Below are 13,253 nucleotides of genomic sequence, written 5' to 3' on the forward strand. Positions count from 1 at the left end.
GCCCCCCCCCCCAGGCCCAGGTTCACCCACTGCAGAGAGGATCAGGCTGGACTGGGGGAGGGGTGAGGGCGGGTGCCCACAGGCAGGCAGGGAGGTCCACAGCAGCAGGTGGGGCCTGGACACACGCCAGCTGAGTCCTCACACCTCATGGTGTCTCCTCCACTTCACACCTTGTAGTCATTCAAGATGAGAAACGACCTGGAAAACTTTGCCCCTGGCCTTAGCATGAGCCCTGGCGTGGCTCACTCTGCCCCTTGCCCAGCACCGGACCGCCTCACACGTGTGGCCTCCCAAGGTGCCAACAGAGTGAAGGCAATGACACCAAGTGTATAGGAAACATTTTTATTTCAAAAAGTATTGAAGGCGCCCTAAAACTGCAGCATTCTGCACGTGACATTTGCCTCCAGAACAGACAATAAATACGCACACCCACCCGCCCTCTGGGGCTGGCCCTGGGTGCCGACGGGAGGGTGACAAGAGTCATAAATACAGAGTAGTCAGGTCAGCATTCAAGGCCATCCCCGAGCTCCCATAACTTAAATGTGTCTTGGAGACTGATACCAGGGTGTGCACCCCACAGTCCCACCCCGGTCCCCAAGTCAGTGTACATTCATCTGCAAGTGGTGGGGCTTCCCAGCCTGAACCCCGTGCTGGGGGGGGCCCCAGGGCAGGGAGCATATGTCTGAAGGCTTGTTCTGATGCCCAGACCCCTACATGCCCTCCCACGGTGCCTGACTCACAGTGGGGACGACCCATGGGGACGGCAAGGGCTGGCTGTGAGCTGTGGCCGCCCAGCAGGTGTCTGGAACACAAGATCTAACCCCCCGCGATGACCACACACAGCAGGGCCCAGCCAGCGGCCCTGGAGGCCACAGGCTTCCTCCCAGAACCGGTGCCACCGGCCAACGAAAGGGTCTGCAGTGGCATTTGTGAAGTGACGCTAACCCTTTCTGCCGGTGAGAACATACGGAAATAGCCGCTCAGCAAACATCTCTATCGCATGAGAAAATGTAAATACCTTCCTCACTGGACAGGAGACCAACTCCAGCAAAGCTGCGCCGGGGGCCTGAGGGACAAGCCCACGCAATCCACGAAAATGCTCTCTCTACCAGAGAAACATGCCGAGCCCTGGGGCTCCGACCTCCTGGATCCCACCCCCACCCCCACCCTGCAGAGGCCTGTGGACAGATCACAAATCACTAGCCCTGGCTCCCACCGCCTCTTAAGGCCAAACTGCCTTTCAAACCTTGCAAGCAACCACGAAGCCACACTGCCTGGGGCTGCTTCCGAGGCAGGATTCCTGACCACAGGCGAGGGCACTGTCCGCCTGGCTGGGCTTCGAAGACCAGCTCCCAGCGCCTCCCGGAAGGAGCCCGCCCTTGCACCTGCAGGCTTCTACCCTCTTGCATTGGGTCGAACTTGGAGAGGCCTCTGAGCCAGGGCGGAGGGCAGAGGAGGACACGCCAGCTGGTGGGGTGGGTGGGCAGGGACACCAACATCAGGCTCAGCCCAGGCGCATGGAGACACGCTCAGCAGGCCCAGGCTCCTCCCAGGCCACACCAGTCCCATCGCCCTATGCCCCTGGTCTGAGCTCAGCTGCTGGAGGCCCATCCCCGTGGGGATGTTTCTGTGCATAACCCCCTTCATCCGGGCAGACGGCGCGCCGGGATGCAGCCCTCGCCCGCCTGATCCCCAGTGCGGCCTGCGGGAAGACAGCCTCAGCCACTCTGACCCCCTCCACTCATGTCCCAGAGGCTCTCCTCCCCCGGAGGTGGGTGCAAGGGGGTGACAGTGGGGAGGCGGGGGCGCAGGGGTGGTGGCCTGTGGGAGCCAGACACGCATTGGTGAGGAGGCAGCTCTTCCTGGGCCCAGGGAGGGCCGTTCACAACTGGCGCCGCAGCTGTGACTTGGGTCTAGATGCAGAGGGTCCCAGTGTCGGACCCTGAGGCTTGCTCGGCAGCCCAAGAGCCGGGTTCCGCCTGGTGAGCCCCACCTGTCCTCAGGCACGAAGGAGGGGGTCGCCGCCCCCGAGGTGCTGGGTTACTGCATCGAGGCCCTCCCTGGGCCAGGCCGGGGCTAGTGCAGCTCCTGGGGGTGCTCCGGTGGCCGCCGGGGCTGGCCCACGTCCATGTCGCTGGTGCTACTGTCTAGCTCAAAGCCACGTCCACCCAAGGGCGTCTGGGGCATGAACTGGCGGAAGATGCTGACGCTGCCGTGCCAGAAGGTGGGCTCCGGGAGCCGCCCCACCACGCTCCAGGCCCGAGTCTCAGGGTCATAGGCTTCCACCACATCCGAGAGTTCAAACGTGTTGTCATACCCGCCCGAGACGTACAGCTTCCCTCCGAGGACGGCCAGGCTGCCTCCCACATGCACCTGTGGGTCAAGGGCGACAGGTGAGTGGCGGCCAGTAGCCAGGGCCTGGCAAGAGCCCCCGCAGTCCCTCTCCATGGAGAAGGCGCCTGGGACCCTCAGGAGGGGCGGCCGCGACACTTCAGGAAGTGACGCTGGGAGCCAGGACGGCCAGCACCCTCCCTGCACCCCACCTCGGAAAAGGGGCTCCATGCCCAGCCCTGCGGTGGTCAGGGGGCTGCAGAGGCTGAGTCTCCCTGGGAGCAGCACCGGCCTTCCCACCTTCCAGACGGGGAACTGAGCCTCTGGGACGACCCGGGACTAAGCTCTGAGCCACACGCTGGGCCATCATCTTCGTGTTTTTTTTTTGTTTGTTTTTTTTAAAATATATTTTATTGATTTTTTTTTTTTTTTTTACAGAGAGGAAGGGAGAGAGATAGAGAGTTAAAAACATCGATGAGAGAGAAACATCGATCAGCTGCCTCCTGCACACTCCCTACTGGGGTGTGCCTGCAACCAAGGTACATGCCCTTGACCGGAATCGAACCTGGGACCCTTCAGTCCGCAGGCCGACGCTCTATCCACTGAGCCAAACCAGTTAGGGATCTTCCTCATGTTTGCTATGAGTATGTGTAGCTCACTTTGGGGAAAAACATAAAGTTAATTTCTTAAGGATAAAGATGTCAAGCTGTGATGTTGTAAACTGCGGCATGCGCCACTCAGAGGTACCTGAGAGCAGGTGTGGAGATGTTAAGGAAGACAGAAAAGATGCAGGTGGGTAGGTGGGTCTGGGACTAAGGAAATTTGCCCGAGTGGCCAAATGCTGCCGCTGCCTCTTGGCTCCATGACACTATCCGGCTCGGCACCTCACTCCTCAATGTGCAGAGAGAAGGGGAGACCCGATCAGGCAACAGCACCAGCACCGTGTGGGTGCCCTGCTCAGAGCACACAGCAGGCGCTCAGTAAGTACATTACCAAGGTCAGCCCCCAAAGACCTCCTGTCTGACCTTGTCCCCCGTTGTCAGCTTGCTCACTGGCACCAGCCACACTGAACTGAGACCTTGTTCTAGGAACCAGGCTCACCCTGCCCCAGGGCCTTTGCACGTGTGGTCTCTGGGGGACACTCTTCCCCAGTACGCTCTGTGACTCAGGGCGGCCTGTGCTTCCTCTGCAGGCAGACTTACCTGATTCATAGATGGGATCTTGTCCCATTCGTTCTTCGTGGGGTTATACACATCCACCTCGGCGGAGTCGTCCCTGTGGAGGGGAGGAGGGGAGAGTGGGTGGGGGAGACTACAGAGGAGGGTCCTCCAAGCCCCTCACCTTTGGGGACTTCTTTGGTGCCATCTGACAGCCCATTACCTGTAGAGAGCGCCTGGGAAGGCACTTGGGCATGTCTTTAATTATTGGCAGCTGAAGCCAGTGGCATTGGCAAAGTCCTGGAAACATGCTTTGCCAAAAGGCAGGAGTGCTGTCAGCCTGACCTTCAGCCCAGGTGCCAGGGGGAGGGTTTCATTATCTAAATCCAGCCAAGCACGGGGAATGAATACGACTCGAACCCACCCAAGAATGCACATAATCTCCTTCGCCTTGACTTTTAGTGAAACTTCCCGTTTTTTTCTGTAGAAAATAAACACGCTGTATTGGCTCTGGGTTCCTGTCCCAGTCTCCATCAGAGGACAGTGGTCCCACCCGGCCCCAGCTTTTTCCTTCCACCTCTTTGTCTCTTTCTTTCATTTTCTCAACCCCCAGCCGCCCCTACTCAGGAACCAGACCGCTCTCTGGCCACAGAGAAAAGAGACATATTTATAATTACCTAGTTGGACTCTAGCCCTGATTTCAGGCCCTACCCCCACCTCTGGCCTGGGTTCTGAGGCCAGAAGCCAGCCTTCCTCCCTAAACCCTCAGGTGCCTGACCCTTTCCCCCAGCACCCAGCACCCAGCACGAACCCACTGCCCTCCCCTCGCTGCAGCCACACTGGCTTCAGATCTTGAACTTATCGGGGTTCTTCCCACCCGCCTCCTACTCGTCCTTCCGACTTGGACTTGGGCCACCTCTTCAGGACAGTCTTCCGTGGCCGACCACCCTATCGCGCACCCCCACGCAGCCTGGACCGATCCTCGACCACTGCCTCACCTCTGCTGTCAGCCCTACCCCACCCCGTGCACTGTGCGTCCTCAGTGCACAGCAGAGTAACCACGGCTACAGGAAGGAAGGTGCCCCCGAGCTACCCTTCCCCTTGGGGTCACCCTTATTTAAGGCTCCAAGGCACAGCCTTGAAAAGCAAAGACTCTCCCCAAAATAACAGAATGACCGCAGACAAGGCGTCGGCAGGTGGGCCAGACAGTGAGTGTGTGAGGCCCTGCACTAGCAGCCAAGGGGACCTGTAAAGAAGGGCTGGCTGGTTCCAATCAAGCTTACTCATGGATCCCAGAAGTCTGCCATTTCACACTTTTCACATGTCAGAAAACGGTACTCTTGCCCGGCCGGTGTGGCGCAGTGGTTGAGCACTGACCCAGGCACCAGTCAGGGCACATACCCGGGTTCGGGCTCGATCCCCATAGGGGGTGCGCAGGAGGCAGCCAACTGATGTCTATGTTTCTCTCTCCCTCTCCCTTCCTCTCTGAAATGAATAGAAAAATAGTTAAAAACAAACAAAATAGCTTTGATTTTCCCTCTCAAGTTATTTCAAAATGCAAAAGCCATTCCTACTTTGTGGCCCGTACATACCCTGGTAATTAATCCTGGAGCCAGCGGGCTGTCCGCCCCGAGCAGGAACGCACACCCTGCAGCCAGACGGGACCAGGCGGGACAGTGTTGCCAGGCCCTTCCTCTGCAGGGCCCCAGCCAAGGAGCCGCTTAAATGGGGACCAAGGTCGACACGGCTGGGGGGGCCACTAGGGGGGCTCACGCTCACAGCAAGGACAGGAGCAGGCATGGGATGCGCCCCGACACGGCAGCCACCTACCTGGGAAGACACCTTCAGGAGCTGCCCCATGGGTGGCGTTCCGAGCAGGGGGCATGTGGTTCATGGGGCACCAAAGGGCATGACAGGGTGGCTCTGTGACCAACATTCAAGTGCATCAGACCAGGCGCTGCCTGCACTCAGGTGAGTCACGGCCGGACCCGAGGACAACCGGCTGCCTTTCCTGACCACTCACTCTCTCAGCTGGGCTGGGGCTGGGGGACAGAGCTGCCCCCCGCCCGCCACTTAGGTAAACCCTTACAAAGGCTAACAATGTGGAGGCACCCACGTGGGGCGTTTGGGTAACGACAAGTGACTGAGACCAGGAGGAGCTCGCAGACCCGGCCTTGGGCACACCTTGCCCTGGGACCACGGGGCGGAGGACATTCTCAAAGGCACGCAGCCTGGAGAGCCTGCGAGGCTGGCACGCTGATAAGTTGTATTTATAGCCTCTCCACCCCTCGGAAGACACCCACCCCGACTTCGGGGAGGGAGAGCTGGGGGAGGGGTCAGATGTGTCTGTAAGAGGACCCGGGGCTGGCGACATTCCAGGGCTTTCTCAGAGCCGCCCCCAGGCTCCTGCTCATGGAGATGCCTGGCCCCTCGGCCACGTGCAAGCAAGGCCACCTGCCTGAATGTGCTCATCGGAAAGCCCGGGGAGAAGGGAGTGGCAGCTCAGATGGTTCAAGGCTTGGGGGTGGGGGGAGCGTCTGAGGCTCCCAATTCAAAGCCCCAGCCCGAAGGGGGACAGGGGACAGGGGACACAGGGGCGTGCTGTTCATACCGTCCCCTTCCCTCCTGGTCCGTGTGTGCAGGACGGCTCCAGGCCAGGGAGGGAGCAGCAGGGACACAGCTCACAGAGGCTGTGCGCAGCGGGCAGGGGGTGCTGGCGCCGGGATGCCCATTAGGCGGTGGCACGTGGCTGTGACTAGTTGCCGAGACCTGTGGGTGCTGCCACGCTGCAGTGGCTCCACACGGGGACCTGGGCATCCTCGGTTCACACCTGGTGCGACCACGGGAGGCCTGTGGCAGGAAGTCCCCCACCCCTGCAGGCCTTTCGCCACCTGTGAAAACGGACGACGATGGGGCCCCCTCCTCATGGAGGCCAACCATGCAAAGGCCCGGCCCAGGAAGCAGGCGGCACAGCGCTCGGCGAGTCCAGGCCCCAGCCCCCAGCGTGCGCTCCCACTGTCGTCATCCCCACAGGCAGCAGCCCGCTCTGTACCAGCTCCCTCCCATCCAGAGCGGCTGCTGGACCTTGGACAACAGCATTCGTTAGGCCAAAGTCATGGGCCCTCCCGGTGCCAGGCCAGGGGAGGGGACAGACCCAGAACCGGAGACACACACTGGACACAGACGAGGGGGCGGGCAGTCCAGCCACCTGGCCCCTGGCACCTGGAGGCAGGCCCCCACCTGCCTGAGTGGGGTGGACACTCTGCTCGGTGAGCAAAGGGTCGTTCTGTCAAGACCACACCTTCCCCAAAGTCTCGAGTGTCCACATAGCATCCCCTGGTTTAAGATTCAGAACCCCTCTCAGATGGTCAGGGTCCTTCCAGCGAAGGCCGTGCGGGAATAGCCGGGGCTTCGGGGCTCCCCCAGGTGCGAGTCCAGGCAAAGGGCTCCTTTCATTTAGTGCCCAGAAGGTCCCTGGAAGGACCTCGCTCCACCACACCCCTCCACTACGAAAACCTGGAAGCCCCAGAAGCTGCCGTCAGAGCAGAGGCTGCGGGTCAGAAAGACCAGCCCTGGACCCCAACCCGGCCTCGTCCATGTGGCGAGAACAGGGACGATGCGCTTCGCACGGGGCCTGGTGCGATCGCGCCGTGGCCTTGGCCCCTGGGACTCACCTGATGAAATACATGAGTCCGTTCAGAGTCACTGTCTTGGGGGCAAATGACCAGGGCGGAAGCTGGCCACAGGCCACTAGCGACCACAGGTCCGTGTCCGGGTCGTAGCACTGCATCACCATGGTCTCCTTGCCGGCCAGTGAGCCGATGGCGTAGAGCCGGCCGCGGCAGGCCGTGGTGGAGCAGTTGTCCATGGGGTAGGTCATGGGCTGCAGGGCCTCCCAGGAGTCGGTGGTGTGGTCGTAGCGCTCCGTGCTGTCCGCGGCCACCACGTACAGCAGCCCGTCCAGCACGGAGGAGCTGTGGTACTCGCGGGCCTTGAGCATGGGCGCCACCTCCGTCCACTCGTTCACGCTCGAGTTGTACCTCCACACGCAGTCGTACAGCCTGGAGCCATCGGACCCACCTGCCAGGACACGCACAGCAGAAGTCAGTCCCTGCCCCCTGCCCGCTGGGGTGAGTCACCCACCTACGCCTTCCCGAACTCCCCAGAGGGCATCTCCAGGGGAGGAATGAACCTCCCAGGCTTTGATGTAAACACACGCCCTCCTGCACTGTAAATGCCCAGGCCAGGGGCTCCCTGCTGCGGCTCAAGCAATGCAGACGCTGACCACTGCTCACTGCCCCTGAGACGCGACGGCCGGGCTTCATGCCACAAAAACACCGCCAAATCTCTGCGGCCGAGCAAAGGCCCTGGGGCCACGATTCTAAGTAAACAACCTGGGTCTGGACCCCACGTACACATCAAGCACCTCAACTGGACCAGGGCATCAGGTCTGAGCCGGTCCTCCTGGGGACACGGCACGGGAGTGGGGTGCACAGGGGCTTGTTCACCAGAGTCCAGGCTGCCTGGCCACCCCCTAAGCAAGGCCGTGCAGAAACAGCGGAGAGGAAACCCACTTCATGCCGCAGCAGGAGACCTAACACGCAACGTCACGCCCGAGTGGACTTCCAGCTCCAGTTCCTGATTTAGGAAAAAGTCATCAACTTGTACAGACACAGGGCGGGGCAAAAGTGGGTTTACAGTTGTATCTGCTTTCCAACACAAGAACTAATAAATAACGACGAGAATAAACTTTCACACGCAGACAACTGTAAACCTACTTTTCCCCACCCAGTACACACATACTCAGTTCTGCCTACATTTCAAAAAAGAACTGGGCCCTGACCGGTGTGGCTCGGTGGGTAGAGCGGCGGCCTGCGGACTGAAAGGTCCCAGGTTCCATTCCCGTCAGGGGCATGTACCTTGGTTGGAGGCACATCCCCAGTAGGGAGTGTGCAGGAGGCAGCTGATCGATGTTCCTCTCTCATTGATGTTTCTAACTCTCTATCCCTCTCCCTTCCGCTCTGTGAAAAATCAAAAAAATATATTGTAAAAACAAAACAAAACAAAGCAAAAAGAACTGAAATAGAAAACATCAAAGCCCTACGGTGCTGACTGTAATCATGACGTAAACGAGTCCACCCAGGACCCAGGACCTCGCCTGACCCCAGGGTAGAGGGACCCCAGGGTGGAGGGACCCCAGGACCCAGAGGCTGCGTTCCCTGCCCCCGAGGCTGGCGCCACAGGCAGAGCAGACAGGACATTCTATCCGGCCCGTGGCCCTGAGCTTTTTAAAGGGAGAAAACAAGTAGGGTAAATGCGTCCGCGTGCGGCAGGCCTTCTTCCTTCTAAGGGAGAGCTGTGTGCCGGAGGCAGCTGAGGCGCTCTCTCTCCCGTGAAATTCCCGACAGGCAGCTGCTCGGAATGACCGCCACCTGTCTACACCCAGAGGATTAGCTGCTCAGCTGGGGCATGTAGGCAGGGTGTGCGGAGGTAGGCCAGTCTGACCACTTTGGGGAGGGAGTTCCCCCGCCAGGCGTGGGTGGGGGGCACGGTTCCCCAACGCAGGGCCAACCTCAGATTGCAAAGAGGCTGATTCTGGGAGATGGCAGCAGAGGCTGGACCCCGAGCTGCAGGGGAGATGGCAGCAGAGGCTGGACCCCGAGCTGCAGGTCAGGAAGCTGTGGCCACGGAGTGGAGTGTCCTCAGGCCGGGATGCCTCCCACTTGTCAGCTCAGGGCCCGGCAGGGACACTGGCCGTCTCAGAGCTGACTTTCTCCCGTGTGCCAGGCCCAGCCCACGGCCTCACCGAGGGATCCCAGGCCTCGGCGGGCGGAGTGCACACCCAGCCGGCTTCTTTCCTTATATAGTCCTCGCGGAGACCACCCCTCCTCACCCCACGGAAGGAGGTAGCCTCCTGCTGGAGCCAAGATTTATCCTCAATAAAAAATTTGGGAGAAGCCCAATGTGGACCCGCCCAGCGTGACTCGGCAGTGTTTTGGGGTTTGAGCCAAGTAACTGGAAGAAAACCTCTCAGCATGTGACTGTGTTTACAGTCATTGGGCAGACAGCAGCCTAAACACCATGTGACCCACAGCCAGCCCAGGTGCAAGGCCAAGGGAGCCTAGTCAAGGGTGACCAAATGGAGCCTCAGCGGCCTTGGAGGCTGGGCCCGGAGAAATCCCCAGGACGGGGCAATGGAGGTGTCACAGGGCGTCGGCCCCAGGCCTGTCGCTGGATTCCCTAGGGAGAAGAGAAAGCACCCACTGTGCGGGGTGAATGCCCGGGTATCTCCCAACCAAATGGGGGGAGTGGCACTTCCTGGGGAAAAGAGTGGGCTCCCAGACAGGCCCCGCAGCGCGGGACAGACACCCACAAACAGCTGTGTCCCGCTCACACAAGAGGCCCTTCTTCTAGGCTGAAAGTACCGGCTTAGAAGAGAACCGCAGTCCAGCTCGAGGGGCTGAAGTGACCGCTGGGCGCGGGCCCAGGTTCGGTGGGTTTCTCGATAAGGTAGACTTGCTCCCGCAGGGGCGCAGGAGGCCAACCCCAGAGACCCCTGCCGCGGGGTCGGCCGGCTCGGAGTCCTCCCGACCAGCCCACTCACCCGTCACGTAGATGTCGTTGCCAAGCGCCACGATGCTGTAGCCCCCGCCCAGGTGGTCTGGGAACTCGGCCAGGTAGCGCCACTGGCCCGTCTGCGGGTTGTAGCAGTCGACGGTGACCAACTCGTCGCAGTCCTGGTCGCAGCCGCCCACGAGCACGAGGATCTCGGCGAGGCCGGTGGAGGGGCGCGGGCGCATGCGGGGGCAGGGCCCGCGGTCGTGGCGGTCGTAGCGCGCCGCCTGGAAGTCGCGCGCCTCGCGCAGCAGGCGCAGGCAGGGCGGGCAGCAGGCCACCAGCGGCTCGGCCTCCACGTGCGCCAGCAGGTAGAAGCGGCGCACGAAGGGCAGGCGCACGGCCTCCAGCAGCTGCGGCCAGTGCGCGGCGCGGCGGGGCGGGTCGGCGCGCACCCAGCGCAGCGCCAGCTGGTAGGCGGCCTCCTCCTTGGGGACGCACAGCCCGTCGTCGCGCAGGTAGCGCAGCAGGCGCGCCAGCGGCAGCCGCTCCAGCTGCTCGGCGCCCAGCTCGCCCACGTGGCGCAGGATGAAGCGCTGCGCCGCGTTCGCCAGCCCCACGCAGCTGAAGGCCTCGGCGAAGTCCTGCATGTCCAGGCAGTTGGCCAGGTCGAGCTGCTGCTGCAGGAAGGCGCCGCACGCCTCCTTCACGGCCGGGAACTGCAGCAGGTCGGCGGCGCGCAGCAGCGGCTCGGCGTTGTCGCCGCTCACGGCCACGCGGCCCGTGTAGCTGAAGTCGAGCAGCAGCTGCAGCATGTCGGGCGGCACCCCGTGCAGGCGCACCCGCTCGGCGCGGCTCTCGCGCAGCTGCCCGGCGAACATGGCGCGGAAGTAGGGGCTGGCGGCCGCCAGCACGGCGCGGTGCGCCGGGAAGTCGCGCCCGCCCGCCGCCTCCAGGGTCACGTCCAGGAACTTGCGCTCGGCGCGCAGCTGGCTCAGGCCGCGCAGCAGGCTCAGCGCGTGCGCGGGGTCCGAGAAGGGCAGCACGGCCAGGGGCGCCGGCCGCTCCATGGCGCCTTCGCTGCGGGGCCGGGACGCGCTACCGGGGTAGGCCGCGGCCGGGGCCAGCGGGAGAGACGCGGCGCGGCCGGCGCAGCTGCTATAAATACGGCCGGGCGTGGCGGCCTCCGGGGGGCCGGCCCGGGAGGGGGCGGGGCGCCGCCGGCCCCGCCCACTTAACCCCTCGGGCCCCGCCCCGCCCCGCCCCCGCGCGCCCGGCTGAGTCACCGCCGCCCGCGCACGTCCCCTCGCCGCCCTTCCGGGGCTTCCTGCGGCCTCGCGCCGCCGCCCGGGCCGGGACGGCGGGTGACCAGCGTTCTCTCCGCGGGCGGCCCTGCCCACGACCCACCGGGCCCGGCTGCTGATCACCACCCGGCGGGGGCGAGCGCGGCGCCCAAACTATCCCTCCGTTTCGCGCCAGACTCCGCACTGCGCCCGCCCCCAGCCCCGGGCTGCTCCGCACAATGGCTCTTTTATTTTTTCGTGTCACTAGTTCTGAGGGCTGCTAGTTGACCCCGCCATGGGGACATTTTCAAGCAGCGGGATCTTTACAGCGGGGGCCCAAAGCAAGAACAACTGCACGGTTTGAGGTGGCTTTGCTTCTTGGCGCATTCTTCGGGGCCCGACGCCAGGAATCCGCTGGGCTGCGTTCCTGCGGGAGTTTCACACTTGACTCACGCGGTCATTAACTTTCGTCAGCATCGCGGCGCAGTTTCAGTTTCCGATTCAGACTCCGGCTCCGGAGCGGCGCTCCGAAGGGGGCTGGCCTGCTCTGGGTTTGGTCACCCTGGACACCCGGGCCCCCTGCCTCCTCCCCTGGCCGTGGACGTGGGGAAGGCAGAAGACGGAGGGTAGGAGTAAGTCCTTAGGGTGTACTATTAAACTGAACAAAAAAACGAAAGCACCAGAAAACAATTCCGGAGGGAGAAAAAGCCGTTTTCCTGTTCCAAAAGGGGACACGCGGGGCCCCGGGGGCAGTGCATTCAGCTCAAGGTCAGACAATAAAATTCCTGCCTTAAAACCAGGAATGTGCCCGTTCCGAAGGGTCAGAGTCACTTGTCGGGTGCCGGAAAGAGAAACCTGTCTTATTTAAGAAAGGAATCCGTCTTATTTTGGTTCCAGTAGATCCAGTCCCAGGCAGGACTGCGTTTGCAACATGAGCAGATGAAAACGCTCCCTCACTTGGAGCGCGTTTCCCCTTTCACGTGTGCTTGGTTGAGTTTTAGACAAGATCCCTAGTTCGCCTGGACATCTTGTTGTCATTGCCTGTCTGCAACGGGGAGCTGCAGGCTCGCCCCTCTCCGGACTCTCCCTCATCACCCCGCCATGAGAATGTTTCTGGCCTGACTTTCAGCAGGGGAAGCTCAGGCCTGAGTAAGGAAACAGTCAGGTAGCCGCGCGCTGCCTGTTGCCCATAGATGGACTGTTCACACAGCTAGTAGCGGCGGCAGCAGCATTCCTGGGCCCAGGAGCCTGGCCAATCGCTCCTTGCACAGGCGTTGCGACAAGAAACCTCAGAGTAGCCCGGAAGTGGCATGTTTGTAGGGAAAAGTACTAAGGTCCCGCAGGTCAGACAGCTCACCCACCTTGCATAAATCAGATCTTTCAGAAACCAGTCATGTGTCTGTTGTTAAGAACTGAGTCCAGTTACGGGTTATTTCGGCAAATCATGTTTGAGTCTTACGGTGAAGAATAATGTAGGTATTTATTGAAATGGAAAGATGTCCATGCTATAGGATCAAGTGAAAAAGGTTACCCACCATAGGACCCAATTGGTTATGTTCAGCTGCTTACAAAAACATTGTGAAGGTAACACTTTCTCTAGGGGGTTAGGTTTGTAGTTCTTGCTTGCCTGCATTCTCTACTTCTGTGCTAAATATATAACCTGTGTATTAAAGAAAGAATACGAGTTCAAAATAAAATTTAAAAATTCAGTTATTGGGGGGGGCTATATTATTAATATCTCAGACCTATGAGACAAGGATTTGAAACCAGGTGGGTATATCTAAGTCAATAAATGAATGTGGTTAGAAAAGAAAGGAACAGATTTAGTCTTATCAGCTGTTTGGAATTTTCAATAATCTACCAACCCAGGTATGCTATTTAGTTTTGTGATTTTTTTTTTTCTATCTCATCCATCTCCTAAGTTCAT

At 60.8% G+C, this 13,253-nt stretch overlaps 1 protein-coding gene across 4 annotated transcripts; it reads right to left on the reverse strand.

Annotated features, from left to right (window-relative positions):
* Window positions 1–326: 326 nt before the first annotated feature.
* Window positions 327–11,197, reverse strand: KLHL21 (kelch like family member 21). Of its 4 annotated transcripts, none has more exons than XM_036348231.1 (4): window positions 10,093–11,194; window positions 7,163–7,568; window positions 3,534–3,606; window positions 327–2,373 (listed from the first exon to the last, which is right to left on the reverse strand). In XM_036348231.1, the coding sequence occupies exons 1-4, from the start codon at window positions 11,111–11,113 to the stop codon at window positions 2,077–2,079; spliced, it is 1,797 nt and encodes a 598-aa protein (XP_036204124.1). In that variant the 5' UTR covers window positions 11,114–11,194; the 3' UTR covers window positions 327–2,076. The 4 variants fall into 4 exon arrangements, with proteins under 4 accessions (XP_036204124.1, XP_036204126.1, XP_036204128.1 ...); XM_036348235.1 differs by lacking the exon at window positions 327–2,373 and adding an exon at window positions 2,841–2,989 and having other exon boundaries at window positions 10,093–11,197; XM_036348234.1 differs by lacking the exon at window positions 327–2,373 and adding an exon at window positions 2,996–3,222 and having other exon boundaries at window positions 10,093–11,197.
* Window positions 11,198–13,253: the final 2,056 nt, after the last annotated feature.

This window comes from Myotis myotis, unplaced genomic scaffold (assembly GCF_014108235.1).
Source record: "Myotis myotis isolate mMyoMyo1 unplaced genomic scaffold, mMyoMyo1.p scaffold_m19_p_2, whole genome shotgun sequence".
In the NCBI taxonomy this organism is placed as follows: domain Eukaryota; kingdom Metazoa; phylum Chordata; class Mammalia; order Chiroptera; family Vespertilionidae; genus Myotis; species Myotis myotis.

What these genes read in the sequence shown, in the direction of transcription:
- KLHL21 (XM_036348231.1), bottom strand. Translation starts at nt 11,113, where the DNA reads ATGGAGCGGCCGGCGCCCCTGGCCGTGCTGCCCTTCTCGGACCCCGCG. An exon ending in CAACGACATCTACGTGACGG is followed by an intron (nt 7,569 to 10,092) that starts GTGAGTGGGCTG and finishes GTGTCCTGGCAG; the next exon opens with GTGGGTCCGATGGCTCCAGG. An exon ending in AGATCCCATCTATGAATCAG is followed by an intron (nt 2,374 to 3,533) that starts GTAAGTCTGCCT and finishes CTTGACCCACAG; the next exon opens with GTGCATGTGGGAGGCAGCCT.